This window comes from Colobus angolensis, unplaced genomic scaffold (genome assembly GCF_000951035.1).
Source record: "Colobus angolensis palliatus isolate OR3802 unplaced genomic scaffold, Cang.pa_1.0 Scaffold80, whole genome shotgun sequence".
Lineage (NCBI taxonomy): Eukaryota > Metazoa > Chordata > Mammalia > Primates > Cercopithecidae > Colobus > Colobus angolensis.
This window is the reverse complement of record NW_012121821.1, coordinates 5,688,646-5,716,453: the sequence shown is the minus strand read 5'-3', so window position 1 is coordinate 5,716,453 and position 27,808 is coordinate 5,688,646. Positions and strand designations below refer to the sequence as shown.

Here is a 27,808-nt window from a genome sequence, read left to right as displayed (position 1 = left end):
ACTGTTAGAAGATAAATTACTCTAGATAACTTACTGCCCAGGTACGCATAATAGAGATGAGAAGTTGGGCCATTCGTCTTTTAGTGTTCATTCATAGATGTAGTAAGTCAAGGAAAACATAAAATGGACTGCTATAGAAGTTTATAGGTAGGCAGTCTCTCACTGTGCACAGACATGCATAGCATGTGTTTACAATGTGAAATATAAAAGGCTCAAGTTTACATACTTCGAGTAGAATGGGCTGCCAGTATCCTTGGATCAATTTCTGAGTTGTATAAAAATGACTTCATCAGAAAAGTGTTTACAAAAGATAACCTAAGATACACCATTGTGAAAAGGCAGCCATCACTAAAATCCTTTAATAACTTATTAGCTCCAGTTTTCACATTCTGCAAATCACTTTTGACTGTATTCTTAGGTTAGATGCCTAGGAAGATTCTTGCATTTTGTGTTAAGGTAATTTTTTCCCCTCACTTGAGGAAAGTTGAAGAGGTCATGATGTAAAAACGATTAATCTATTTCAGGGGGCATAAAGAGCTAAAGTGGTACACAGGGCTGGTTCCTATACTGTACTGGGGAGGGGTCCAATTTCTAATCAGTGCCAACATTTCCCACACGTTATACCCACCTACCTCATATCTAATATGACAGCCATAGTAATTGTGTAGGTAGAACCTGTAGAACTATTTACAGGAGACTACAAGATACCACACTAAAATGCTACGGCCTATCTTACACAAAAGTATCTAACACTGTATCTTGTAGAGTAGATACTCAGCATTTGTGCAAATGAACATTTTAAAGTCATGTGTTCTTAAATGGTTAGTTTGGGTATCAGTAAAGCTTAAAATCTTATGGTGGTGGCAGCTTAGTATCATGACGTTCAGTAAATAATTGAAAATCATTCTAACTTCTACTCACTATATTCTGCTAGTCATAACCTTTCAGAGCCCACCGCCTCCCTTTTAAGACTAGAACACTGGCCAGGTGTGGTGACTCACGCCTATAATCCCAACACTTTGGGAGGCCAAGGCAGGAAGACAGCTTGAGATAGTTAGTTTGAGACCACCGTGGGCAACAGAGCAAAACCCCATGCCTACCAAAACTATAAAAAAAGCCAGGCATGGTGGCATGTACCTGTGATCCCAGCTACTCAGGAGGCAGAGGTAGGAGGACTGCTGGAGTGTGGGGAAGGCTGCAGTGAGCCATGATCACACCACTGCGCTGCAGCCTGAGTGACAGCAAGATCTTGTCTCAAAAAAAGAAAAACAAAAAAAGAATACTGTCTTATAGGATAATTAAGAAACGAATGAAGCAATAGGTACAAAAACAATTTTTTAAAAACACTGATGGGTGACCAGGCACAATGGCTCATGCCTGTAATCCCAGCACTCTGGGAGGCGAAGGCAGACGGATCACTTGAGCCCAGGAATTCAAGACCAGCTTAGCCAACATGATGAAAAGCCATCTCTACTAAAACTACAAAAAAAAATCGGCCAGGTGTGATGGCTCACACCTATAGTCTCAGCTGCTCGGGATGCTGAGGCTCGAGAATCACTTGAACCTGGGAGGCAGAGGTTGCAGTGAGCCAAGATCACGCCACTGCATTCCAGCTTGGGTGAGAGAGCAAGACTGTCTCAAAAAACAGTGTTAATGGCAATCCCTTAAAAACAACAGTACAGCATCAGTGACTGTGTTCTTCAGCTGGGTTGACAACCGTTAAACTGAAAACTGAGGAAGAAAATTACTGCTGTCTCCGTCCCATAGCTTGATCCATCTACCCTCTCCCAGGGGATGAATGTGTTACTAGATGGATTGCCACTATAAAAATGGGCGCTGAATCTTAGATAGCAAATCCTGACAATCTCACAGATCAACACCGTTACTGCTAAACTAAGCAATGCCCACACCACAATGCCCTCAATTTCTATTTCAAAGAAAACATAAGTCACTAAATATGACATCTTAAAATTTCTACCACGCACCTACAGCCCACAAACTTCTATTTTTATCTACCCTTATCTTCTCTCCTGACAGGAAGGGGTGTTTCTCTTTTATCTGTTCTTTTACCAATTTAATCTGCAGCCAGGAAGCTTTTTGAAATGCTGATTGTGACACTTCACACAATTCAGTGATTCCACATGACTCTTAGGACAATCTTTAATATGACCTACAAGCTCTGGAGAGCCTAGCCTTGCCAACTGCTTGAACTCCACACATAAGGTTATGTTCCTCACTCCCTGCTTCAAACTGGCATTCTTTCAGTTCCTACTAGAATGCTCCTCTTGCCAAAAGCCCTTTTTGCAAGTCTGTGACTAAAAGGTACTTCCCTTTCCCATTCACCAAGTAAAGTCATTTTTTTCCCTACAGATCTCAGTATTACATTAAGGCAGTAAATTTTAAAAAAGTTTTTCTATAAAATGAATATAGATTTTTGACAGGTAAAGTATATATCATTTATCTGAAACTGACAACAGCTTATCAGAACTGATGTACCATAAGAAAATCCAAGAACTGTTAATGAACTATGAACGACCAAGAACAGCATTGGAAATCACTTCTAATAATTATTGTTTCATGGTAATGGCTCTGAAACAAAACTAGGAAGACTGGGGAAAATCTGTCCACAAATCTTTTGTAAAAAAAGCTTCTCTCTTTCACCAAATCAGGTCTTGAACTGAGTCTTACGTAGTGTGGCATCTGGCCAAAAAATATTCCTAATGATCTTCTCTTAAAGTTAAATGCCCTCACAGGGCAGGGACGGAGAGTCTCAACTAATTCAATATAAATGGGGATTGATCAATGGAAAGATGTAACAAACAGTAATAGGAAATCTAACAAAAACCTGAACCATAATTTTAGTGGAGGCATGGAAAGGGGTCCCAGTGATGGTAATATTATTTCTCATGTTCATATTCACTTGTTTATATTACCTTTAACATACTACTCTGAAGCTTGCAGGTTGAAATCTGAGACCTGATATTAACACCTGAAACAGAAATATCTATTGAAATCACAAGTCTGTTACTGTTTCAAAAGTACCCCATGTTTCCAAGCTAACTAGTAAAATATTTTTGCTGCAAACATTTTTACTTGATTAAAGTCTAGTGAGGTTAATGATCCTCTAAAACTAGACAAATGCTTTCTGAATCTTTGATTTAAAAACAATATAACAGCCTGGAAATCTGTCAGGCCTCTTAATCCTAATTTTAGCCCAATTATCAGTTGCTTTAAAGAGCACCAAAATGTCAATACACAAGAAAACAACCACTATCTAGGGGGCTGACTTAAAGACAAAATATAGACAACAGTCCAATTTCTGTTATACTGCATACTGCCAATAAATATTAACTATTTAAACCATACACAATGGTTACCAAATCACAAATCAAACAAAAAGGACAAACTGCAAAGTCTTATCAAAAGTTGATTTTATTTTCAATACAAGATAACACCATGCTTGTTACCAGTGCAGTTTAAGGCCGACAATGGCCATATATCAAACTGCCGAACAGTCACCTAAATGCTAAAGAAAGGAAAGACAAAGTAAACATTAAACACAAAATTGCAATTACAAACATTTTAATAAAATGGAATGAGCTTTCTAATAGAAGCTAATATGAAGTCTAATTCTCATGGACAGCAAAAAAAAAAAGAAAAAAAAAAGTCTATTTGATCAATTATCCACCTTACCTTTTTGCACAGAAATCTTATTGTGAAGTCACCATAGGGTCAATAGCTAAAATTTTAAGACTTTCTTTGGCCTTCTGATATTAAACAAATTATTTACAAACTGTGATCAGTAATTCACGGATATTGGTAATATGATACAATTTTGTTAAGGGCTTTCCATTAAAAATTGTAAAACAACTTTGTAAGGCTGTACAGGGCTGTAAACTACTTTGCTAATATACCATGGGATGAAGAGGAAGGAATAATAGACCTTTTTTTTAAGGCTAAAGTTATCAATATTATAGATGCATTCCTTAAAATACATTGTGATTTATACCCAAAGGATCCTTTCCCATTAAATACCACCTGAGTACAATTTTCAAAGTAAAAAAATAAACATGAATTCACCATAGTATTTTAAAATAATTTAAATTACAGAATGTTGAGAAGTGTTACGCAGTAACAGTGCGACAAAAAGAACATACTTTCAAAATAAAATGTTTTTGCTAAATGCAGAAGGGTCTGTCCAATTATGAAATTACTGTAAAACATTTACACCCATGGCAGAAGTTTAGGATACTCCCACATGAATAAAACTCTTGGTAGTATTTACTATGCACAGTTACCACTTCAAGGTGTGTGTGACTTCAATTAAATTCAACCTAATATTTAAGACTCCCATTACAATATGTTAACTAATATAGCAGGAAGTCTTTAAAGACATTAAAATGTATATAATCAAGTATACGTCCCATACAAAAACCATAGTAGCTGCATACTCAGTGAATGCCAACAACCTGAAATTCTAAAAAAAGAACATTGGTTAAGACAAACCTAAATCAATCTGAACAGTGTTGCCTGAATATTTAGAATATTCACAAAAATTCCTATTGCTTCTTTCTAATGCCAAGAAAGAAGAGTATAAGAACTTTCTCCCAGAAGCCTAGACATTTCAATACATTTTCTATTTCAACTTACAATGAAACTTTAATACTGAATCTTGATTTCTCTAAATCAAAAATCTCACATTACGAACACAAGGAATGCCATATGTAAGGCCACATCTTAATAAATTTATAATTTTTGGTTGAATATTTATTGAAAAAAATCAGTCTAAGGCTTCTAAGAGTCAAGTTGCTTAAAAAAAAAAATTCACCAGTGTTTAAACTGAAGGTTAAGGTTAAAAAAAAAAGCGAGCGCGCGCGCACACACACACACACACACACACACACACACACACACACACACAGTAAGAACAGAAAAATAGAATGCTTTGCTACAAAAATCCCACTTAATATATTTTAGCACAAAAATGTCTACTATACACAGTGGATAAGCGTGCATTTACGTACATACAACTAGGGGAAACATTTACAGAGGGCTATGGGATGCAAATGAACTTAATGAGTAAAATTTAAAAACCGGTTATCTGTAAAACAGCGAGAATCTCAATACTGTATTCTCAGTCAAGAATTACAACATAAATTTCCTCTTAAGCTGAAGCTTAAAACACAAAATTGGAGCCATTGTAGAAAATACAGAAAATGCAATGATCATTCAGGTATGAAAACCAAAATGTCGAGAGCACTCCAACAGAAAAGTCTTGTAATGCATCTCATTGTATAAAACAGTATGTATTTAGATTGGCACAGTTAAATACATAAGGGAAAGAGAAAGTCTTTACCCTTTCAACAATTTTCCTTCACTATAAAATATTATACAACATTCATTAAAACCTCCATGTTTATTTTAATAACTGACCTGAACTAGTAAAAAATAAAGCAATATTCTCCACAGGAGAATTAAATGAAAATAGTATCTTAAGCTACAAGTTATCTGTATATTCCAAATTGTCATTAACTGCTTAAGAACATTCTAGGAAAAAGGACCATTAAACGGGCTAAACTATGATCAAAAGCCACCGCAACTTACTCCAAATCTTATGAAAATTGACAAAATACAATACACATCTGCAAATTTACACTGGAATATACTTTCCACAACATAGTTCCTTTAACCAAAAGCAGCACTTTCAATCCAAAGTGCTGTCTGAGAAGCAGTACCATTCAGATACCGTATCACTCATCTGTTTAACTTTACTACTGGCTGAAAGGAATGTGACTGTATAGCATTAATAAATGCTATGTTTTAAAATTCAACTCGTTTTCATATCCACTACAGTTATTAACTAAGGAAAAAATGAAAAGGTCTCTGAGACACTGTTTTTGGTGTCTATGCAAGGATTTATCTCTTTGGATTGTTTTTACACATAAAAAAACGGAAGAGTTTTCAAATAACATCAACCCATAAACAACTGAAGGGGGTATGAAGAATGAAACAAGGCTTGCAATTTTCACCTTTACTGCTGTACATTCATGTGTTATCAGGTAGAGAAGGACTTCGCAAAATTACTTGGTCAAACCAAGAAGTTATTTCCTTCTGACAACACTTAAAATAACAGATTAGCAGCAAACAAATCTAGTACCACTCACACTGTCTGCAAACAAAAGTCACGTAATGAGATCAGCCAAGCAGGGAGAAGAGTGATATAGAAGGAGCAATTAAAAGGTTCCACTGATAAAAAACGAAAAGGTAAATAAAGGATTTAATTAGTATAAAATTTCCAGTTTCATTTCAAGTGTAGTTAGATTTTTGTGATTACATTTTCAAATTGTTCAAAGAAAATTTTATTTTCATGGACATTTCACTTACCTTTTAACCTTACTATTAACTAATTTCTCTTGTAATATTTATATGTCCATACTTCTTCGCATTAGGGTATTGTAGTCAAAATATTAAAAAGCCAAGAAATGACAAAAACAATATACAGAAAACAGGAAAGTTTTGATACAACTGTAAAATAATGTTAAAAAAGCAACTGCATTTTCAACAAAACGCTTAAAAATTCATTTCTGAAAGCGAACAGTTCTGATAAATATTAATGATCCCATGCAGATACTTCAAACACAAAATATTTTAAAATAAAACTGGCAGTGATATGGGTAATTCAAAACAGCTAATTTTGTCAGAAGCGGTTTGGTAGCAGACAAGATGAAAGTGAAGAACAGCAGTGGAAATTTCTGGAGGGTTTCTACAGTTGCACATAACATAGTATCTAGGGTATTTTAACACTTTAAGCATTGTCCTAGAATTTGGGTATACTTTAACAACCAATGTGTATCAACAGAAGATCTCTCAAAGATAATCAGATCTTAAAAATATATTAACGTGCTCAAGAATTTTAACTCAAATTTCTGAAGTAGTGATTTCAAATTACATTCCCATAAAAACACCTAATCAAGTTGACACCCTGCCTCTAACAATTTTGCAATCAAGAACACATGCTAGCCAGGTGCTTTTAAAGTGGGCCTGTATGTAAGGCAGGTTTGAGAAAAATCTTTGATTAAGTAACTATAGCATGAAACAATACACTGCATGAATGCATATAGTATTCCTTAAACTATGCAGACACGGTTTATCTGTAATTTCCCATTACAAATACTGGGGAATACAACCGAATATTAATGAACATCACATCCTTCAAAAATTTATACCAATTGGAAAATAAAACTAAGGTTCTCTTTACTCACATTTATCTGCTGCAGGGCTGTATTTACACTTTATGGCTTAAGAAATAAACCATAAGATCAATAAAAACAGCAAGTAATTGCAGCATCAAATCAGAATTGTCAAAATTTCTTCAATGTTAGCAGTTCACAATTAAGTGTTTCAGTACATCTGTGTTGTAATTAACCTGCATTACACATCAAATATGTACGGGTTTTTACTTATGTATTAAAACCTCTGCTTTTTTGATCCCTTACACATTGACTGGATTGCTATGTCCGTCAAATTTCAATTTTTACAAGTTTACATACCATTAAGCAAAGTCACAAGCTAACTAGGTAAAAACAGCTAGAAAAGCAGAATATAGAAATATTAAATATCCATGTAATCGCCTATTCTAATATCAAAATCAAGGGCAAAAGACACTTAATTACTATGTTTAATTCGCTGAACGCAAGATTAGATTGATGCATATCCAAAAACGCTATTGCAATGCTTTAAAGGACAGTAAAAATGTTGTCATAGTAACATTATCTTTAGATATTGCTGAACACAAGACTTTCCCTGAGGTGTAAACATCAAATAACTTGAACAGCTTTACACATCAGCCCCATTAAACAGTTTATTACAACACTACATCTATTGTAATCAAAGTGATGCTGTTTACAGACATTATCATATAAACATTTTTAACAAGAACAAACTACTACAAAAACAAGCATTTACTTGACTTTTTTTCCAATTGCTTGCACATTATAATGGCCAAATGTATATAACCAGTAATAAAGTTGCAAAAGCTATAACTTTTTAAATCACACAGGTTTCCTTCAAATAAAACAGTTAAGCAACATAAAAAATAAAAGTAGAGCTACTGGTTACCATTTATGCAGATTTGCTTTATTCAGATCTATTCCTGTTCATTTTATCCATGAATCCTTACAGGTTCAGTTCAATCACAAGAAGCAAACTGCTGGACAAGCGTCATTTTTCCCCCATGAAGACTGTTTTGTCTTGGAAGGTGATCCTCTTCCTTCAGCTGTAATGTGTCAAAATTTGTGATGTAGATTTTGCTATTCCCCAAAATACACAGAAAAACGCTGGCTTAACTATACATACACAAGTCGTGCATCTACTTCACTGTTACGTATTCTAACACAAAGTAAGAATTAACGGAAACAGTAGCTGCCTTTGTGGTGGTGAAATGTTCCAATTTACTTGATGATTAAACTGAGACATTCTGATTTCATTCTTCTTAGATATTATTGCCTTATAAATTTAATGACTGAAGCAGTAATGAAAACACAGCAGCTACTGTTTCTGTGATGATGGAAACATTCATAAGGCATTTTCTAAAATATGCAAGCTACAAAAATAAATGGAAAATGCTTGGATGATTTTAATGTAAATATTTTTCATTCACCCACATTATCAAGTCTATAAACTCATTTAACAATTAAATGCTGAACTAAATATAAAATTCAAAATTATTTTACAAATTAATGTATTTAACAGCATACAGGAACGTCTGCAAGTATTATAAATCAAATGGTGTTCCATGTTACAAAATTTATAAATAAGATTTATAAATAGAGTATGGACATTTAAATTAATGACATCCACGTACAAATCTTTAGACATAATACAAATTTAAAACATTTACTTTACTTTTACTCTATTCCACCTATATAGAAATACCTAATGTAGTATAAACTAACCAAAACAAGCTAAATGGGAATCTACAATGATAAAGTTCATTTAAAACTCACATAAAATTAAAAAAATAAAGTTGATAAATTAAAATTTCAAGAATACATATATATGCAAACTTCAGGTAGAGGTTCACAAGAAACATTCAATTAACTTGGATATAAGTAACCATTGAAACATTAGGTAATTAAAGTATAAATGACAAGAAACCACTTCAATAATAAAGTGATTTAAGAGTCAAGAGGGCAGAAGGTTTCTCAAAAAAACTTTTTTCAATTTGAATATGTTCATAGGGCAGTGTTTAGTGATATTTTGCCATAAAAATAACTGAAAAATACTTTCTGCTCTACAATTAAAAGTTATTTCTGCCACTGCTATAAATTTTTTTTTATGTCCTTTCCTCCCCAACTAGGTTGTAAGTTATCTTAAGAACATCAGTACATAGATGCATTCACACTGCCTAGCAGTAATAACTTAAAATTTTAAAACTGCAAAAGAAAAAAAATAGATGGTACAATCCAGGACTTCCTATTTTACATATAATAGTTTCTATATACCCATATTTTTCAGATAACTTCAGCCATTGCTATTGTTATCTTTTTTTTTTTTTTTTGAGACAGAGTCTCGCTGTCACCCAGGCTGGAGTACAGTGGCTGGATCTCAGCTCACTGCAAGCTCCGCCTCCCGGGTTCACGCCATTCTCCTGCCTCAGCCTCCCCAGTAGCTGGGACTACAGGCGCCGGCCACCACGCCCGGCTAGTTTTTGTATTTTTTAGTAGAGACGGGGTTTCACCGTGTTAGCCAGGATGGTCTCGATCTCCTGACCTCGTGATCCGCCCGTCTCGGCCTCCCAAAGTGCTGGGATTACAGGCTTGAGCCACCGCGCCCGGCCGCTATTGTTATCTTTTATTGCATCTTCATCTTATATTGATGAAGCTATTTAGCAAAATTATTTAGTGGGAAAAAAATCTAAAATGGTAGCTTTCAAATGTTTTATTTTTATTATGTGCAATATGCTTTTAAAAAACGGGTTTATGTATTAAAGAAAGACAAGGCATATGTTCTAATCTTAAATAATAACTACTGGGAAATTAATAAATTTAACTGCGAAAGAATGCTATCTCCCTAAATTTTCTGTTGTGCTGGAAGGGATAAAAAGAGATCAGGTCATTAAGAGGGAAAAACTATTTAAAATCATAGCAAAACAAAAATATTCCATTCTTCCATAAAACATATCACATAAACTGCATCTTTGTATCATTATCACTCCAGTGGAGAATTAATACTATTTTTATATAGAGAATCCTGTTTGTAAAATGGCAACACACATCTTTTTCCAGGACTAACGCACTCATTTGTTTGATACTTTATAGATAGATCTTTTCTATTAATAAATTAATTTTCACCATACAGACATAAAATATGGGGGATAGTCTAGCCGTTTTTATTTCTATTTCTAAACATTTTACATTTATGCACTTGGAAATACAAATTTTACAGTCTTAAACGAAAGTGACTTTGAAGGCAATACAACCCATTTCCAATAATCCAATTCCATATTATACTCTCAAATGTCTAAGTAGGCAACTACATCAACAAAGACAGCAAAAAGCAGCTTAAAAGTGACAAATACATTCAATGCCCATGTTTTCAATGTATCATTTGGTAAAATCTGTAACGTCAAAGCCACACAATTACTTGCTTTAGCTATTAATTATAAAAGAAAGGCCTACGTAAACAGATGTTAAAACAACTAAAAGATAAATGGAATCTACACCTTTTTAATAGTCTGTAAACTAAAGTGAACACTAAGTAAAATTTCAACACACAGAGAAGTACCTGTATTTTAATATATCAAGCCATTATTAACAACTCAAATTATAATCGTTTCTGTTAGAAATTTACGCACATTTGCTAGAATTAGTATTTTAAATTAATGGTAAATTCATCTTCTAAGATTCAAATAAATACTTGATAGGGCACTTTTATAGATTTTCACATTAATATACTGAATTAAAAGGATTCTCATATAATTTTAGAGATGTACTATTAATGAAATAAAATTCACTTTTCTCTATCTGAAAACTTCTCCTTAATAAGAGGAATGGAAATGAGGTGGGCAAGAGAAATAATTATCTACACACGAGTTAACTCTAAAATTAAAATTCCTTCTGGTGTTGACTAGAACATATTACATAAAAACAATTCTAGTTATTGTAGATATTTACAAGTCCTTGCTACCCAAACATTCATATTTTCATCTTTCTGCCTCTGTACATAGTACTTACCTCATTTTAACTAAAGCATTTTATTACTCTATAAAACACATACATAATTGTTGCTCTTACAATCCAGTAAAATAGTAGAAATAAACTTAATCACATTCAAAGAAAAATGAGCTTTGTTCCCAAAATATTTACAAAATGAACATCTCAAAATAACCTGTTACTTATAATTCATGGAGAGTTAAAACATGCTACCACAAAAGAAAAATTCCTAAAATTTAGATAGCATAAATGGCACCCTTACCCCTTTTTGGTTATTAGGTTTCTTTAAACAACGTTAACTAAATATTCATTCAAGACAAAATTTATTCAAAACAATCTATTTTACAAACTAAAACAATGGTAGTAAATTTAACACTGAGATGAAGGTGAGAGAGCAAGATGACTCACACTGGCATTGAATTTTTTTTTCAACAGGGAACATTAATCATTTGTAAACAAAACTATATTCTTAAACCACAGTGAGCAAAACACACTATACATCCATTCAAGGGATCACTTTCTACTCCCTCTTGTAACTTCAATTAACTCAGCTGTGCAGTGAAACAGGTTTTGTAATACTCAAAGCAAGAAAAATCAGAGCTAAAGCAATGAAAGCTAGCATACATATCCAGAGGAAGCAGAGCAGTTAGGATATATTAGAAAACATACAGAAACAGGGCTGGGAGCTATAAGGCAGACCTCACATAACCTAAAGAGCTGCAGAAACAATTTTAAAATCTTATTACAACCAGTATCATTCACCAGGTAACTAAGATAATTTAATTTTCACATAAGCCTCAAAGCAACACTAAGAAGAAAAAGAAACATCGTCAACATGTAAGAATTTTTTTTTATTCTTTTGGCTTTTTTTGGTTGTTTTCAAATTAACACAAAGTTAATAAGCTGAACACACAATGCAAAGCATCCTAATCTTGGGCAATAACAAAATCTACGATCCTAAGATCATATTTAAGGTAGTAGAAAGATAATCAGACGAGGCTGGCCTTGGTGGCTCATGCCTGTAATCAATCCCACCACTTTGGGAGGCTGAGGTGGGCGATTCACCTGAGGTCGGGAGTTCGAGACCAGCCTGACCAACATGGAGAAACCCTGTCTCTACTAAAACTACAAAATTTGCCAGGCATGGTGGCACATGCCTGTAATCCTAGCCACTTGGGAGGCTAAGGCAGGAGATTTGCTTGAACCTAGGAGGCGGATGTTGCGGTGAGCTGAGATCGCACCATTGCACTCCAGCCTGGGCAACGAGAGTGAGACTCCCTCTCAAAAAAAAAAAAATGTAATCGGACAGCAAAGGCAAGTTATTTAATCCAGACCCCATACCCAATGCTTAAAAATTGTCATGGATAATAAAGATTTGAGAATTGTAAAACTTCATAAAACAGGCAGAGGAAAAGCATGAATAAAGAGTATAAAAAAATAATAATTTGGTTTCAGTAAACAAAGAAAAGCTGAATTGTTAACACAAATTTGCTGAGCAGAGATGTTCCAAAGAAGTAACAAGAGGAATGCAACCTTTTAAGTAACTCAACTATGAAACTAAAATTATTTCAGTAAGAAATGTACAATCTTAAAGCATTGAACTACTTTTATTTTGCTCAGAGTGGTCTGAGAATAGAGGCAGAAATTACAGAATATGAAGCACAACGTATTTACATACTGAAATTTACAATATTGGTATTTGCTCATTAAAATATTATCTATTTGAACTTAGATATTGAATACTTTTAGAAAAACCAATACATTTTAAAATGAGAGAATGCAATTAACATTACCAACAGTTCAAACACAAAAAAAATTAAGATGGGACAGACATTAACAGCTTGCCAAGATCATTAAGTTTCCAGTTAAAAAATTAAGAACTTGCCCTTTTAGCCATTCCTCATCACTTTAATAGATTACATTAGTATTTTATTTGTATACAGCCTTACTAGTGACATTCACTTTAGCTTTCAAATCACTCATTCCATTTAGTCCATTTAAGATTTACATGAAAGCTCAAAAGGACTCATATTTTAAAACTTCTAAAAAGGTCAACAGACCTTACTATGATGGTGATCAAATTTGCAGATAGCTTTTGTTTTTATTAAAAAGTTTTACTTGAATATATTTAATCCCAGTCCCCACCCCTTTATTCATGTCTACATCCACAATAAATACTGTTTGATATAGCAAATGTACAATAATCCAGGATAACAGAATTTTTTGCACTAGAAATGCTTATGTAAAATTTTGCTTGGATGAAGGCACATACAGTATTACAACTCAATTCTGATTAATGTACAAACAAAACATGGAAATTCTGGTATGGTACATCGGTGATTAAGAAAAAATGTCAACAATAGTTTGCACATTAGGAATTTGTAGCTAATGTCTGAATGGAATGAAACTCAAGTCATGATATAGTTAGGTGTACCCATTACTAGAATGTAATGTTAGCTAACTCAAATACTTTAAGATTAACAATGGATTTTGTTTACTTGGCTGACTATGCTAGTTTTACTAAAACCAGTAAGAAATTGTAATTAGTTAACTTTGGGTTTAAATTGGTTTGGAGGCCCCTTGATGGGCACATGCAATTTTGCAGATGAATTCAGGTTTCATTATCATGTCTTTACTAACTAGAAGCTTGCTGATAATTTATAAAGTCTAAAAAAAAAATAGGTAACTTACAGAACCTGTACCTTTCTATAATGGAAATGAGTGACATAGATAAGCATTTCAACTAATAACCCAGTCACAATCCACCTTAAGCAACTGATGGATACTGAGAATTTTTTTTCATTCAGATGGGATCAGATGTATTTAACTCAGGGGGAAAAAGTGCTACATCTTTAAAATTTAGTGTTTAGATTTACACAACACAATATTCAATTTTTACATTCAAAAACAGTATCAATTTCAATAAGCTTAGTTTTAAAAGTGTAAGATATTTTTTGCCTCGTATTAAAAGAATGTTTTGAGATTTATATTAAATTTTGTAATACATGGAAAACTATACAAAAATCAAAATTTTGATATTCAATCTGCATATTCAAAATGCAAAGTATCAAAACCAGCTTTTTAACTTAAAAAGTCCTTAAAATTGTAAATAGTGTTAAGAGCTTATTTGTGTTCCATAAAAATAGCACGCTTATTTTCTAGGCATTTAAGGACCTCATTTGCATATCTGTTATGGTTAAAGAAATTGCTATTCTGTCACAGAATTACATACACTTGATAAAGCCTTTAACTTTGCCCATAACAATTTAAATCCTAACAATTACCATGACTGAATTTTCAGTAAGTTTCCCATGATTACTGAAAATAATCATATAAAGAGTATTTACCTATGAGGGGTTTGTTTAGCCTTAATTTAATTTGAATATGCCAACCAACATATAAAGAAAAAAATATTTTAATTTACAGAATAACCTTTGTGTCACATGCATAAGCCTTATAGTGCCCTCCCCCAGCTCTTCACATGAATAAATGCTATTAACAAATATAAAAAATAAAATTACATGTGAAAATGAAGCATAAACAGACAACTCTTCCCACTTTATGAAAAATGTACACAAGAAATAGTTTTAAAATACAGAAAAAAAGACAATGATTATGATTTATGAATGAAACATCAAAGAAAATTACTTCCAGTTATTCTAAACTTGGGTATATGGCTTGACACAATTTAAAATTTTTTAGATATGGTGCACCTGAACCCATTTTAATTGAATAACATCTTCTTTGCAAATTAAAGGATACTGTTTCTTTTAAAAACAACCAGATGTCAGGATAGTGTCTCTTCTAAAAAAAAAAAAATTTCTTTTCTTTTCTTTTTTTTTTTTTTTAAGGAAAAGTCTCTTTGAATGTTGAGGAAACATCCTCCTATATTATAAACTATTATTGTGTCAGATTTTCTCATAAATTTTTAGGGACAAATAAAACTAGTTCAGGAATAGTAACTTTCCATTTATTTTAAAAAATCCAAACACATAATATATATGTGAAATAACTCCCTGTATTTTGTATTCTAAATTACACACAACCTAAGTATGTGATTACAAGAATCCCAATTTTTAGATTTTAGAAGTACACAATGAGTCCTCTTGATTATTTCGTTGCTTTGTTAAGACCATTAACTATTTGAAACCTAAAAGTGATAACTCAGCAATATTCAAAGATAAAAGGGTCAAAAATTTACCTGTCATTACTTACCCATAATTTGTTTCAGATGTTTCCAGAAGATTACATTCCCAAGTAGTTGGACCATTTAAAATGTAGGTATATACTGTACAAACAGTAGCCTTGGAGTTATAATTACTGTTAAGAATACACACACATTTAACAGGAACAAGGAATACCCACCTTCTAACGATGACGATACTCGCGCTCTCGGTCACGCTCTCGGTCACGGTCTCGGTCACGATCCCGGTGCCTCTCTCGTTCTCTGCTTCTCTCTCTATAATAATCGTCATGACGGTCTCTACTACGGGATTTATGACGCCGACTCTTTTCTCGTGATCTACTATGGTCCCTCTCTCTTGATCGTTCACGTCTTCTAAAAGAAATTACTGGATTAATGCTCTCCATAATTAGATAGCTTAAAAATATTCAATTTTTTGATGTCTAAAAAAATCTAAGGGAGCAAAAAAATTCTTCGTAAATCTGGTTTAAATTTACTATCCTGAGCTGCCAATAATGATTTACCAACTCACCAGTAAGCATGAACCAGAAATTTCATTATTAAAAACACTACCAAAAAATCAGCAACCGAACACATCACAGAAATGCATCACATCATCTATTTAAGCTAGTAGCCTAAAACAGACGTGTAGTATTTACTGAATGAACAAATAGAAAGGTACAGGGAAAATTTCAAAGCGCTCGTGTTTTAAGCTAAACAACATCTACAATACGATTTTTTAGATATAAGAGTCATGAAGTCGTAACATATGATGGGGCTTAAATATATGAAAATGACAACCTATTAACATACGGTTCACGAGGAGCAGCGTTCAACACAAAGAAACTTTCTAATATGCATGTTATATTCAGGGAAGGCGAAGAGGCACAGGAGAGGGCTAACAATTACGACCAGTAGCAAGAATTGATATAGTATTCACACTGTATTTAATATGTAGAAATGTTTCATGAACTGCCATTTTTTAAAAAGAAATAATTTAACCAAAGCTTATTGCCTAAAAGACTTCTACAAATTCTGCTAAATTTACAGTAAGGAAATAATAACTGTCTATTAAATAATATTTATGTCTTATATTTCTACACCAGACAGCTAAGCTCCTTGATCAGGGCCTAAGTTATTACTTTTTTTTCCCCAAGATAAGGTCTCTCTCTGTCACTCAGGCTGGAGTGCAGGGACACGATCACAGCTCATTTCATTCTCGACCTCTGAGACTCAAGCAACCCTCCCACCACAGCCTCCCAAGTAGTTGGGACTATAGGCATGCACCACCAGGCCCAAGTATTTAAAAAAATTTTTTGTAGAGATGAAGTTTCCCTATGTTGTCAAGGCTGGTCTCAAACTCCTTGGGCTCACGTGATCCTCCTGCCTTGGTCTCCCAAAGTGTTGGGATTTAACAATTATTACTTTGGACTTTAAAACTTAAAAAAATGATACAAGATACCTATATCTATGACAAATTTATTCAGACACAAAGATTCTTACACTGGGTCAAAAAGGTAATAATTACAAAATTGGGGACCATGTCAAAGGCAGGCTCCTTTCTCTTAACTTAAAGACGACGACTACCAGATAGAGTACACTAAAGACACATCTAAGAATACCAAGTGAAGCTTAAAGGTCTGTCTTTCAAAAATATATAAAATTTAAAAGTTAGCAGCAATGCTTAAAAAAAAAAAAAAAAGGGAACTACCTAAAAGATAGATCATTAATTTTTTCCGTCACTCCCTCATTCAAGAAATTTTTATTTAGCACTCATTCTATACCAGACACTCTGTAGGCATTAGAAATATTATAACGAGCATGGGTGAGCACAGTGGCTTATACCTATAATCCCAGCACTTTGGGAGGCCAAGCTGAGAGGATCACTTGAGCCCAGGAGTTCAGGACCAGCCTGGGTAACTTAACAAGACCGCATCTCTTAAAAGAAATACAGTGAGCAGGATAGATAAAGCCCCTGCTTTATCTCATTAGAGCACGTGTTTATTCAACATGTGTTCTAATGAGGAAAAAATATGCCTTGATAACAAGCATTGGTTACGGTAAGTACTATGGAAGAAGTAAAAAGAACAATATAACAGACTAACTTGGGAGAAGCCCCCTCCTAAGAAGTTAGAAGGAGACGTGAAGAATAAGGAGTCAGCTATATGAAGAGACAGGGAAAACTGCTCCCAGGAGAAGGAATATAAAGTGAGGTGGTCAAACATTTGATGTATCTAGAGAAAAAGGAGAAATATGGCTGGAGAACAGTAAGGGAGAGGTACAAATGAGGCTAAAAAGATAGGCAGGGGCTTTATCACACAGTCCCTCAATCTTTACAGTCTTGTTTTAAGACTGAGTAGAAGTCTTTGAAGGGTTTTAAGCAAGCAACTAATATTTAGAGTTAAAAAAGAAAAAATTCTCCAGATGCTAAATAATCAGTAAGTAAAAGCAAAGTCCTCTTTTTAAAGTCTCACAGTATTTTTTCCATTTGTAAACTAACAGTTTTTTTAAACGGAAATGAGACAGGAAAGTTTTACCTTGATCCAGAACCATAAGACTTGGACTCAATTCCATGAAGGCAATCTTGCAAAGAACTAATAAGAACTTTGCAACGATCATCAGCGGACACTTTGGATTGTTTAATTAAAGAAATTGCTGTTACCAATGTCTCAATAGCACTCCCATAATCACCTGTGAGGGAAAGGAAAGAGTTTCAAGTCAAACAAATTTTGTTTTCAAAATACCATCAAACCACTTGAGATAAGAGTGATAAGGCATTTTACAAAAGCACTGTGCTATAAAATAACTATGCAAGGCAATGTCTTCTTTTACGGTTTCACCATTTGCAAAAGATTTTCATGGTCATGATATTAACTCAACTTATTATTACAGGTGTGTAAAGCACATTATCATTTTGCAAATATAAGAATAAGGTGTCATAAAGCCCCGGAACCTTTAAATGTCAAGGGTAAGACTTATATCTATACCAAATAACTTAAAATTTGGATTTTCCCCACTACACTGTGACACACAGCTTTTTTCAATGCTTTTTATTTTTATTTTTATTTTTTTTTTTTTGAGACGGAGTCTCGCTCTGTCGCCCAGGCTGGAGTGCAGTGGCCGGATCTCAGCTCACTGCAAGCTCCGCCTCCCGGGTTTACGCCATTCTCCTGCCTCAGCCTCCCATGTAGCTGGGACTACAGATGCCTGCCACCTCGCCCGGCTAGTTTTTTGTATTTTTTTAGTAGAGACGGGGTTTCACCGTGTCAGCCAGGATGGTCTCGATCGCCTGACCTCGTGATCCGCCCGTCTCGGCCTCCCAAAGTGCTGGGATTACAGGCTTGAGCCACTGCGCCCGGCCTTTTCAATGCTTTTTAAATAAATCACAGGTAATGATTTCGGAATACAAAAAGAACATGTAAATGACCTATCTTCTAGATTGTACTTACATTTTTAGGTCATTCCTAATAACATAAATAAGAAATTTTATTAATACAAGAAATATACAAACCAGCACTGGCATCAGATACAGCTCTCGAAATAGCACTGCTTGAGATTGCCCTATTTCTATTCATGATTTCTTCAAATTCAGCTTCACTTAATGGCGTTCTTGCAGTATCCATTTCCCTGTAAAATAAACACACAAACCTTAACTCATACTCAAGAGATTTCCTAAGTTAGTCACAATAGTGTATAGCAATTCATACTAGCTGCTTCTGACATGTGCTTTAGCGACAGTACTTTTCCATATTGAAGCATGCTACTTTTGCTACAAAGAGAACATGTCTAAAAATCCTTCTATACCAGTATCTTTCAGCTAAAACAGAGTAGCAGCTTAAACACCTCATCTTCTTGGAAGGCAGAAATAACATATTTATATAGCTACAATCTAATTATTGAGTCATTGTTCCTATATTTATCATCAAGTACTTGCACAGATACACACTAACCTACCTTCCAGGGGGGCCATAGTCACCCCTATCATATGGTGGAGGTCGACCATATGGGTCTGTTGGTGGTGGACCTCGGCTATCTGATGTAGGCATGCCGCTGTTAGTTGGTGGAGGAAAGAAAGCTGGGTTCACATGCGGAGCTGGTGGTGGGGCACCTGGAGGTGGTCCAGGAAGATGCGGAGGAGGAGCTAGTGTAAGGGGTGGCCCAAGTGGACCGGGTGGACGAGGTGGAAAGGGGCCTGGAGGTGGAGGTGGTCCCTGTTGTGGAGGTGGTGGGCCAGGAGGGGGGCCGTAGCCTGGAACTGGAGGTGGAGGGCCAGGAGGAAGTGGACCCAATGGAGGCTGCCCAAAAGGTTGTCCAGGAAAAAGAACTGGTGGTGGAGGGCGATCTCCTCGATTAGGAGGCCCAGCTAGAGGAGGAGGCAGAACCTGACCAGGAGGTGGAGGACCTGGCGGACCAGGTGGGCCTGGCGGACCTAAGGGTGGACGTGGTGGAGTCTGTCCAGCTAAAAAACAAAGGAGAAAGAGAAAAAAAACCACTTCACTAATAAGATATTTTCTTTCATATGCCAAGATTATACTTTAAAAGCATAAAGCATACACCAAGTCTTTGTCTTTAAATAAAACCCGTATGGTAAATATTACACTACCAACTACAATGAAGTATATCCTTACAAACTTAACTAGCTCCATTTATGCTTAAGAAAAATTACTGAAACAAAAACTTTAATAAAAAAGATTACAATGCCTAGAGATATTTTCCATCTTTCAGTGTACACACACTTCTTACAGTGAAATCACCCACCTTATATTCTACTCTGATGCCAAGCTAGAAAGTGAAACAAGGAAAAATGATCTTGAAAGGATTTTTTTAAGAGGTAAGAAAATAAGACGGATGTAAATATTCTATATATAAGTCAAGCAAGTTTGGAGAAAAATAAAGACCTTTTAGGCCAAAAATGGGTATTTCCTCTATGCTGTGCCCCATATGCCATGGAATCCTAGTTTCCAGGAACAAAGGCCGAGTTCCTTTAACAAGATGCTTGATCAAATTTCCTGGATTCCAAAAATAGCATAACAAGGAGAGTAAGTCACATTAATAATGCATTACTTGAAAAAGAGAGAAAAGGAAAAGAGGTATTAGGTAGACATGTTTTATCCATGGTAATTTAAGAAAAGTTTTACCTGGAAAAGGTGGGGGTGGCCCTCCTGGTCCTGCTGGCCCAGGAAATCTGTCCCCACCAGGAACAGCCCCTGGAAAACGGCCCCGTCCTCTACCACCTTGTGGAAATGCTGCACGGGAACTGCCTCCTGGAGGACCAGCTTTACCTTCCCCAGACATTTGTCCTGATTGTGTAGCTGCAAATATCCAAATACTCATAAATAGCAATTATTAAAAATAGTATTCTGAAATGTAACCACTATTATTAAAAACAACTCTATTTCTAACATATTAACTTGCAGATGCCTTGTGCCTATGCAAACTACATAAGGAAGTATGGGTTAGGAAAAACATTCACATCTATTTGGGTACTTTTAAAGACTCAAATTTTTCAGGTTTAAATATATTTTCCATAAGTAATCACGAATTACTTTCAAAATACCAGCACTCTGCAGCAGCCAAGACCGAAATTCTTCAATAGATATCTTAATTTCAGTATTACATCATTTAAATTTTGTAACATACTTCTTCTTAAGTCTTAAGTGCTAAAACATTAAAAGAAAAGGAACCACTTGAATTTCTGTTAATTACATAATCATCCATCTTATCTCTTTACATAATAACATCCTTAAATGTGTAATGACAAATCTTTTCTATATTTAGTTTACTAAGTGGTGAAAGGTCTTGTTGCCAAGCAGAAAAATCAATGAACGTTTTCTGGTTATCAGTGATCTCTCCCCCACCATAATACACATCCACATAGCTTTCCTTTAATCTAAGAATTAGAATATAGTTTCCTTCTGTATCTAAGATGGAAATAATAGGACAAGAATGGCAGGGCTACAGAACTTGCACATTGTTGTGTAGTATTGGGTCTGTTATTATATCTGGAGAAAAATGGAACAAGGGTAGGTTTCTGGTTATTTAATCACAGTCATAACCAGTGATTAAATTTAATTCAAAGCATGGACTTTGTGAAATGGAGTTTCTAGTGAGCAAGTATTAAGATGACTTCTCTAGTATAAAACACCTAACAAATGCACTGGTTAAAATGTACATATTTTAATAAAAGCCTCTGAGGACTGCTTACTTTTCCTGGACTGCATTTCAAATTGACTCAGGAACTGTTTATTGCATGGAGTTACAACAGGATTCTGACCATGAAGTTCTCTTTTAGGTAACAGATCCATTAACTTTTTTGAAGACGCTTCAGATCCAACACCAACAAGGGCAAACCTAAACAGTGTTTAAGGGGCGAGGATACAAAGTAAAAAGAGATGAATATTATTACTGTTATTCTTCTGTAAAAAGGTCTTAATCTGCTTTTGTCTAAAAAAACAGCTGGGCACAGTGGCTCATGCCTGTAATCCTGGCTGCTTAGAAGGCTGAGGCAGGAGGATTGCTTGAGCCCAGCAGTTTGAGGCTACAGCACGTTATAATCACAGTACTGCACTCCAGCCTGGGCAACAGAGTAAGATCCTGTCTCTAAAAATAAATAAATAATTTTAAAAACTGAAAATATTTCTTAAAACTATATGAGTACACATTTTTGTTCATATTCTATAACATACCATAGAATTCAGTCATTCAAAATACATAATTTGGTGGTTTTTAATATTTCACAGTGTTAAAACCACCACCATAATCAATTTTAAAACATGTTCATTACCCCAAAAAGAAACTCCATATCCATTAGCCATCACTCCCATTTCTTCCCATCCCTGTACCCTATGGACCCACTAAACCTAATTTCTGTCTCTGGACTGGTCTATCTTGGACATTTCATCTAAATGGAATCATACAATAGGAGGTCCCTTATGGCCAGCTTTCTTTGACTAGCATGTTTTCAAGGTTCACCCATTGTTACAGCATGCATCACCACTTCATTTATTTTTATGGGTGAGTAATTTTCCATTATAAATATACAACATTAAAAGAAATCTATCCATCAGTACATGGACATTTGGGTTGCTTCCAATTTTTGCTACAATGAAAAGATGTACAATACCATTAACCATTGGGCAAGTGCAAATCAAAACCACAGATACCATCACATTCCCACTAAGATGGCAAAAATCAAAAAGACAACAAGTATTAAAGATGTGGAGAGGCCGGGTGTGGTCGCTGGCCTGTAATCCCAGCACTTTGGGAGGCCAAGGCAGGCGGATCATGAGGTCAAGAGTTCAAGACCAGCCTGACCAACATAGTGAAATTCCATCTCTACTAAAAATACAAAAACTAGCCGGGCGTGGTGGCACACGCCTGTAGTCCCAGCTACTCAGGAGGCTGAGACATGAGAATCGCTTGAACCTGGGAGGCAGAGGCTGCAGTGAGCCGAGATCCTGCCACTGCACTCCAGCCTGGGCAACAGAGTGAGACTCTGTCTCAATAAATAAATAAATAAATAAATAAATAAAGATGTGGAGAAACTGTAACCTTTGCACATTGCTGATGAGCACGTATTAATAAAATGGCACAATGGCTCTGGCAAATAATCCGGTAATTCCTCAAAAGTTTAAACACAGAGTTACCATATAACCCAGTAATTCCATTCCACGTACACATCCAACAGAACTGAAAATAACACATTCACGCAAAATGGGTACACAAATATTCACAGGGGCATTTTCCTTAACAGCCAAAGGTGGAATTAACCTAGACGTTCATCAACTGATAGATTAAAAGAAGAAAGTGCTATATCCGTGTAGTGGAGTATTATTCAGCCATAAAAACAAACGCTGATGCATGCTTCAACATGGATGAACCTTAAAATCATTTTGCTAAGGAAAAAAGCCAGTCATATAGGACTACATATTTTATGATTCCATTTAGATGAAATGTCCAGAACAGGCATATCCAGAGCACATTAGCAGTTACCAGCAGACAGAAAATGGGAGTGACTGCTAATCGGGTATAAGGTTTCTTCTTGGGGTGATGAAATGTTCTGGAATGAGACAGTGGTAATGTTTGCCAAACTTCATAAATATAATAAATATCCCTGAATTGTACATTTTAAAAGGGTGCATTTTATGACATTTGAATTATACCTCAATAAGAAAAATAAATTTAAAATAATCAGAATGATTACCAATTTGTACAGTTACAGGATATTCTAAATTATTTGAGGGAGGGAGGGTCTTAGTAGCTTAAGAAGCTTAAGCTCTTTTCCCCCTAATGTTCAATATGATCTTGTAAACTATACTTCTTATTCTAGTCAACAAGTTCTGCTGTTTGCACCAGGATTATCTTGGGTCACAGCATTTATGAACAACTAAATTAATTTAACAAGTATTTATTAAGCACTTCTTATACGCAACGTACCATTCTAGAGCTGGAGATGTAATAGCGAACAAAAAATCTCTGCTCTCATTAAGCTTAAAGTCTTGGAAGAGACAACAAACAAGTAAAATATATCAGAGCGGAAATAAAGGAAAGAGGATAGGAAGGTGCTACTTTGCACAAGGTGGTCATGGAAGAAAACTCTTGAACATTTTGAGTCCTGAATGAAGTGAAAGAGTAAGCCATGTAGATATTTAAGGGGGAAAAGTAAACCAAGAAGAGAAAACAGCTAAAGGTTCTAGGTAGAAATTGGTCTGGCAAACAGCAAAGAGACTAATGTGGCTGAAAGAGAGTGGTAGGATAGGGTTAGAAAGGTGGTGGGAAAACAGATCACAAAGTACTTTGTAGACAATGGTAAAGACTGAGACAGAAAGGAAGCCATGAGAAGATTCTGAGCAGAAAGAATGTCATCTTTTTTTAGAACTTCTATAATGTGGAGCATAGACTGTAGGGGGCAGTCTATACTTCCAGTTATGAAGCTACTGCCAAGTTTAAGTGAGAGGTGATAGTGGCTTTGACTAAGTGGTGTAAGTGAAGTTAGTGAAGTGGTGTTTTAAGAGAAGTGTTCAGACTCCGCATACATTTTGAAAATATTCTCAGTTTAGTATAACCTTCTAAGATAACTAAGCAATATATGAAATAAGCACATTCTTTATCATTTTGCATCTAACAATTTATCCTTAAAAGAAAATCCAAAATCTTTACCAAGACTTATATAAAATGATGTCTGCTGCAACATTATTTACAATAGGCAAAAGTGGAAACAACCATGATAACCAAAAATAAGAGGTAAATTACGGCAGCATACCAGCTATGATGCGAAAGAATTAGACATTAGAGATGTGTATTTATTTTTATTCCTTATATCAAACATATAAACACATGAATTATAATTCCATTATTTATTTATTTTTAGGAAAAAGTCCAAAAGAATCTTCACTAAAATGTTAAAAGTAAACATCAATGGATGGTAGGATAGTGGCATTTTATTTTCTTACTTTTGGATATCTGTATTTTATAATGTTCTCATTCTGATCCTATCTCACTTGTATAGTTTACTAGTGAAATACAGCAAAACATTCATGTAACACACAGTATTCAGCTGCCCATCTTCTCCCATCTCTTAATCACAGGGAGAGTAATGGTTCCTAAACTGTGATTTCAACAACCATTTCAACCACAGATAGAGAAAACTTGGGAAAATTAGAAAACAGATCTGTCCACATCTCCATTCTATTGGTTTTAGTGTGCTAGGTAATAGGGTACATAAAATGAACAGTATCAATCTCCGCTCAAGAACCTCCTTCCAATGTAAACAATCATGTGTTGTATGCACGTGTAATTAACATTAACTTAAAGGAAAGTTAACTTGTTAAAAACTGTATCACTAGCTACTAAATCAAAAAGAAAGAAAAAAATCTTACCCCTTTGACTGGCCGTTTGCCCGATTTTCAAAAAATTTTATCTCCAAAATATCATTTACTCCCAAAGAATGAACTGCTTCAGTTAAGTCTTCATCTGTTGTCCACTGCAAGATATTTTTCTCCTCATTAACCATTAAAATATAACCAAGATTTTTATTATCCCAGTTTAGTTTTTAAGGGGAAATTTAGGACATACAAAATAAATGCTGAGTGCAAATCTAAGTCTAGTTAGGGCCAGTCAGGCTCCAATTTTTAAACAGCACAAAAAACATCTGGGAACCTAACTTCATTCCCTGATACATATTTCAGAAACTAGAAGGTACCCTTGGGGTTACAATAGGATTTGACTCTCAAGAGTTTCTGGTACAGCTTTAAATTGCTATGATTTTAAATTGTGAATAAAACCAATTTCACTTCCTCCCATTAAAGGAAAATATTTTGAATTTCATCTTATTTTTGAATTAAAACGTAGACAAGAAAAAACTAACATGTATTTAATATCTACCATGCACTTTATGTATTAACTATTTAACTCTTCTAACAACCCTATAAGCCCTATTATTATCCTCATTTTACACATGATACAATAGAAGTTAGAGTTTGCCCAAGGTGATAAAATTAATAATAGATGGTGGAGCTAAGATTCAAATACTTACTTAGCAACCATACTTACATAACTACACTGCTACTATTTCCAATACTATAGAATACTCAGACTGGGTGGTGGGAGATGTGTTACAAATTAGTTTTAAAAGAAATGTGAATAGGCTGGGCACCATAATGCCAGCACTTTAACAGGCTTGGTTAGGAGGATAGCTTGAGGCCAGGAATTTGAGGCCAGCCTGAAGCAATATAGCAAGAAGTCAGCTCTACAAGTTTTTGTTGTTTTTTTAATTAGCCAGGTGTAGTGACACATGCCTGTGTTCCTAGCTACTTAGAGGCTGACACAGGAGGATCACTTGAGTCCAAGAATTTGAGGCTTCAGTGAGCTATGATTACACCACTGTCCTCCAGCCTGGGTGACAGTTTTGCAAATTGTCACCCCCACCAAAAAAAGAAATGTAAATAAAAAGGTTAAAAATACAGTGTTATTAAGGAAATGCAACGGTGCCAAATTTTACTGATTTTTGGATATACAAGTTTTTAACTTTCAAGTATACATAACTAAGTAGAGATATAAAAATTCTATAGGACTATTTTAATGATATTTAAAATGTAATGTTAATAAAAATATAAATATACATATGTGCATTTAATGAAGTTCTAAATCAATAATCTTAGTCTCATGACAACCCAAATTAAAATATAATTCATACAGCAGTGCTTCTATAAATCAGATTTCAAATTTAAGAGCAGAAATAAAACTCAAATTTGTAATACAAATTAAATAATGGACACTATTTTTTAACCAGGAGTGATACTATGTCTCTTGCCTTTTACACTTGAATCCTAGTTTGAGACCCCCATGTGAGCATTATTTTTAGTGAAACTGCGCTATCTGAAGCAAGGTAAAGTGGTAGCATAAAAAAGGTAACTGAAGACAAAACTAATTTAACTATATTTAACTAGTTATCTCCACTAAGAAAAGCTGAATGACCACAAAACTCAAAACTAGAAGAACTGGAATTAATGATGTTGCAAAGATATCTGTATTTCCCTCCTCACTGGACAAGCAAACACGTATAGAAAAACAAACACAGTAACTTCAAACTTATAAAAATCTGGAGAAAAACAATTACTAGGGCAGTTCAAAATCAATTACCAATAATTTAATTCATATATTAACTTCACTCACCCATGTTAGATTTCCAATATATAATGCAATTCTCTTTCCAGTATATGTATAGACAACATTTGGTGCCGCTCCTTTACCGACATCATCACCAACTGTTGGTGGGAGAGTATCCATGTAATCCCGGTCTTCTGGGGCATCTCCATTATTTGCAGATGGAGATATGACATCGTCATACAAATCTATCTGATCATGCCCACCATATTCAGCTTCCTGAGATACAGAAATAATGTTCTAGATTATACAAAAGTCAAAATACTACTAAAACAGATTTGAACATAAATTCAACTTTTTGTTTTAAAAATCTGATAGAAAAAGGTCAAGGATGATTTCAGTACCAATTTTTTTCCATTTTATGCAATAGATGTATTCTTGAACAGGCCTAAAAAGTGAATTTCTTGCTGGGCATGGTGGCTCATACCTGTAATCCCAACACTTGGGAGGCCAAGGCAAATGGATCACTTGAGGTCAGGAGTTCGAGACCAGCCTAGCCAACATGGTGAAGCCATGTCTCTAGTAAAAATACAAAAATTAGCCAGGCATGATGGCTCACGCCTGTAATCCCAGGTACTCAGGAGGCTGAGGCAGGAGAATTGCTTGAACCTGGCAGGCAGAGGTTGTAGTGAGCCAAGACGGTGCCACTGCACTCCAGCCTGGGCGACAGAGCGAGACTTCATCTCAAAAATAAAAAAGTGAATTTCCTTTTTTATTTTTTATTTTTATTTTTTGTAGAGACCAGGTC

General features: G+C 34.8%; 1 protein-coding gene across 1 annotated transcript; it reads right to left on the bottom strand.

Moving 5' to 3' along the window:
- Window positions 1-3,416: 3,416 nt before the first annotated feature.
- On the bottom strand, window positions 3,417-27,462 carry CPSF6 (cleavage and polyadenylation specific factor 6, 68kDa). Its single transcript, XM_011929292.1, has 10 exons — window positions 27,070-27,462; window positions 25,275-25,378; window positions 21,602-21,747; window positions 20,535-20,708; window positions 20,295-20,405; window positions 19,351-19,855; window positions 18,908-19,023; window positions 17,934-18,087; window positions 15,579-15,771; window positions 3,417-8,275 (listed from the first exon to the last, which is right to left on the bottom strand). The coding sequence occupies exons 1-9, from the start codon at window positions 27,181-27,183 to the stop codon at window positions 15,582-15,584; spliced, it is 1,614 nt and encodes a 537-aa protein (XP_011784682.1). The 5' UTR covers window positions 27,184-27,462; the 3' UTR covers window positions 3,417-8,275; window positions 15,579-15,581.
- Window positions 27,463-27,808: the final 346 nt, after the last annotated feature.

What these genes read in the sequence shown, in the direction of transcription:
- CPSF6 (XM_011929292.1), bottom strand. Translation starts at nt 27,183, where the DNA reads ATGGATACTCTCCCACCAACAGTTGGTGATGATGTCGGTAAAGGAGCG. An exon ending in ATATTGGAAATCTAACATGG is followed by an intron (nt 25,379 to 27,069) that starts GTGAGTGAAGTT and finishes AATATCTTGCAG; the next exon opens with TGGACAACAGATGAAGACTT. An exon ending in GCCACCCCCACCTTTTCCAG is followed by an intron (nt 20,406 to 20,534) that starts GTAAAACTTTTC and finishes TTTGGAATCCAG; the next exon opens with GAAATTTGATCAAGCATCTT.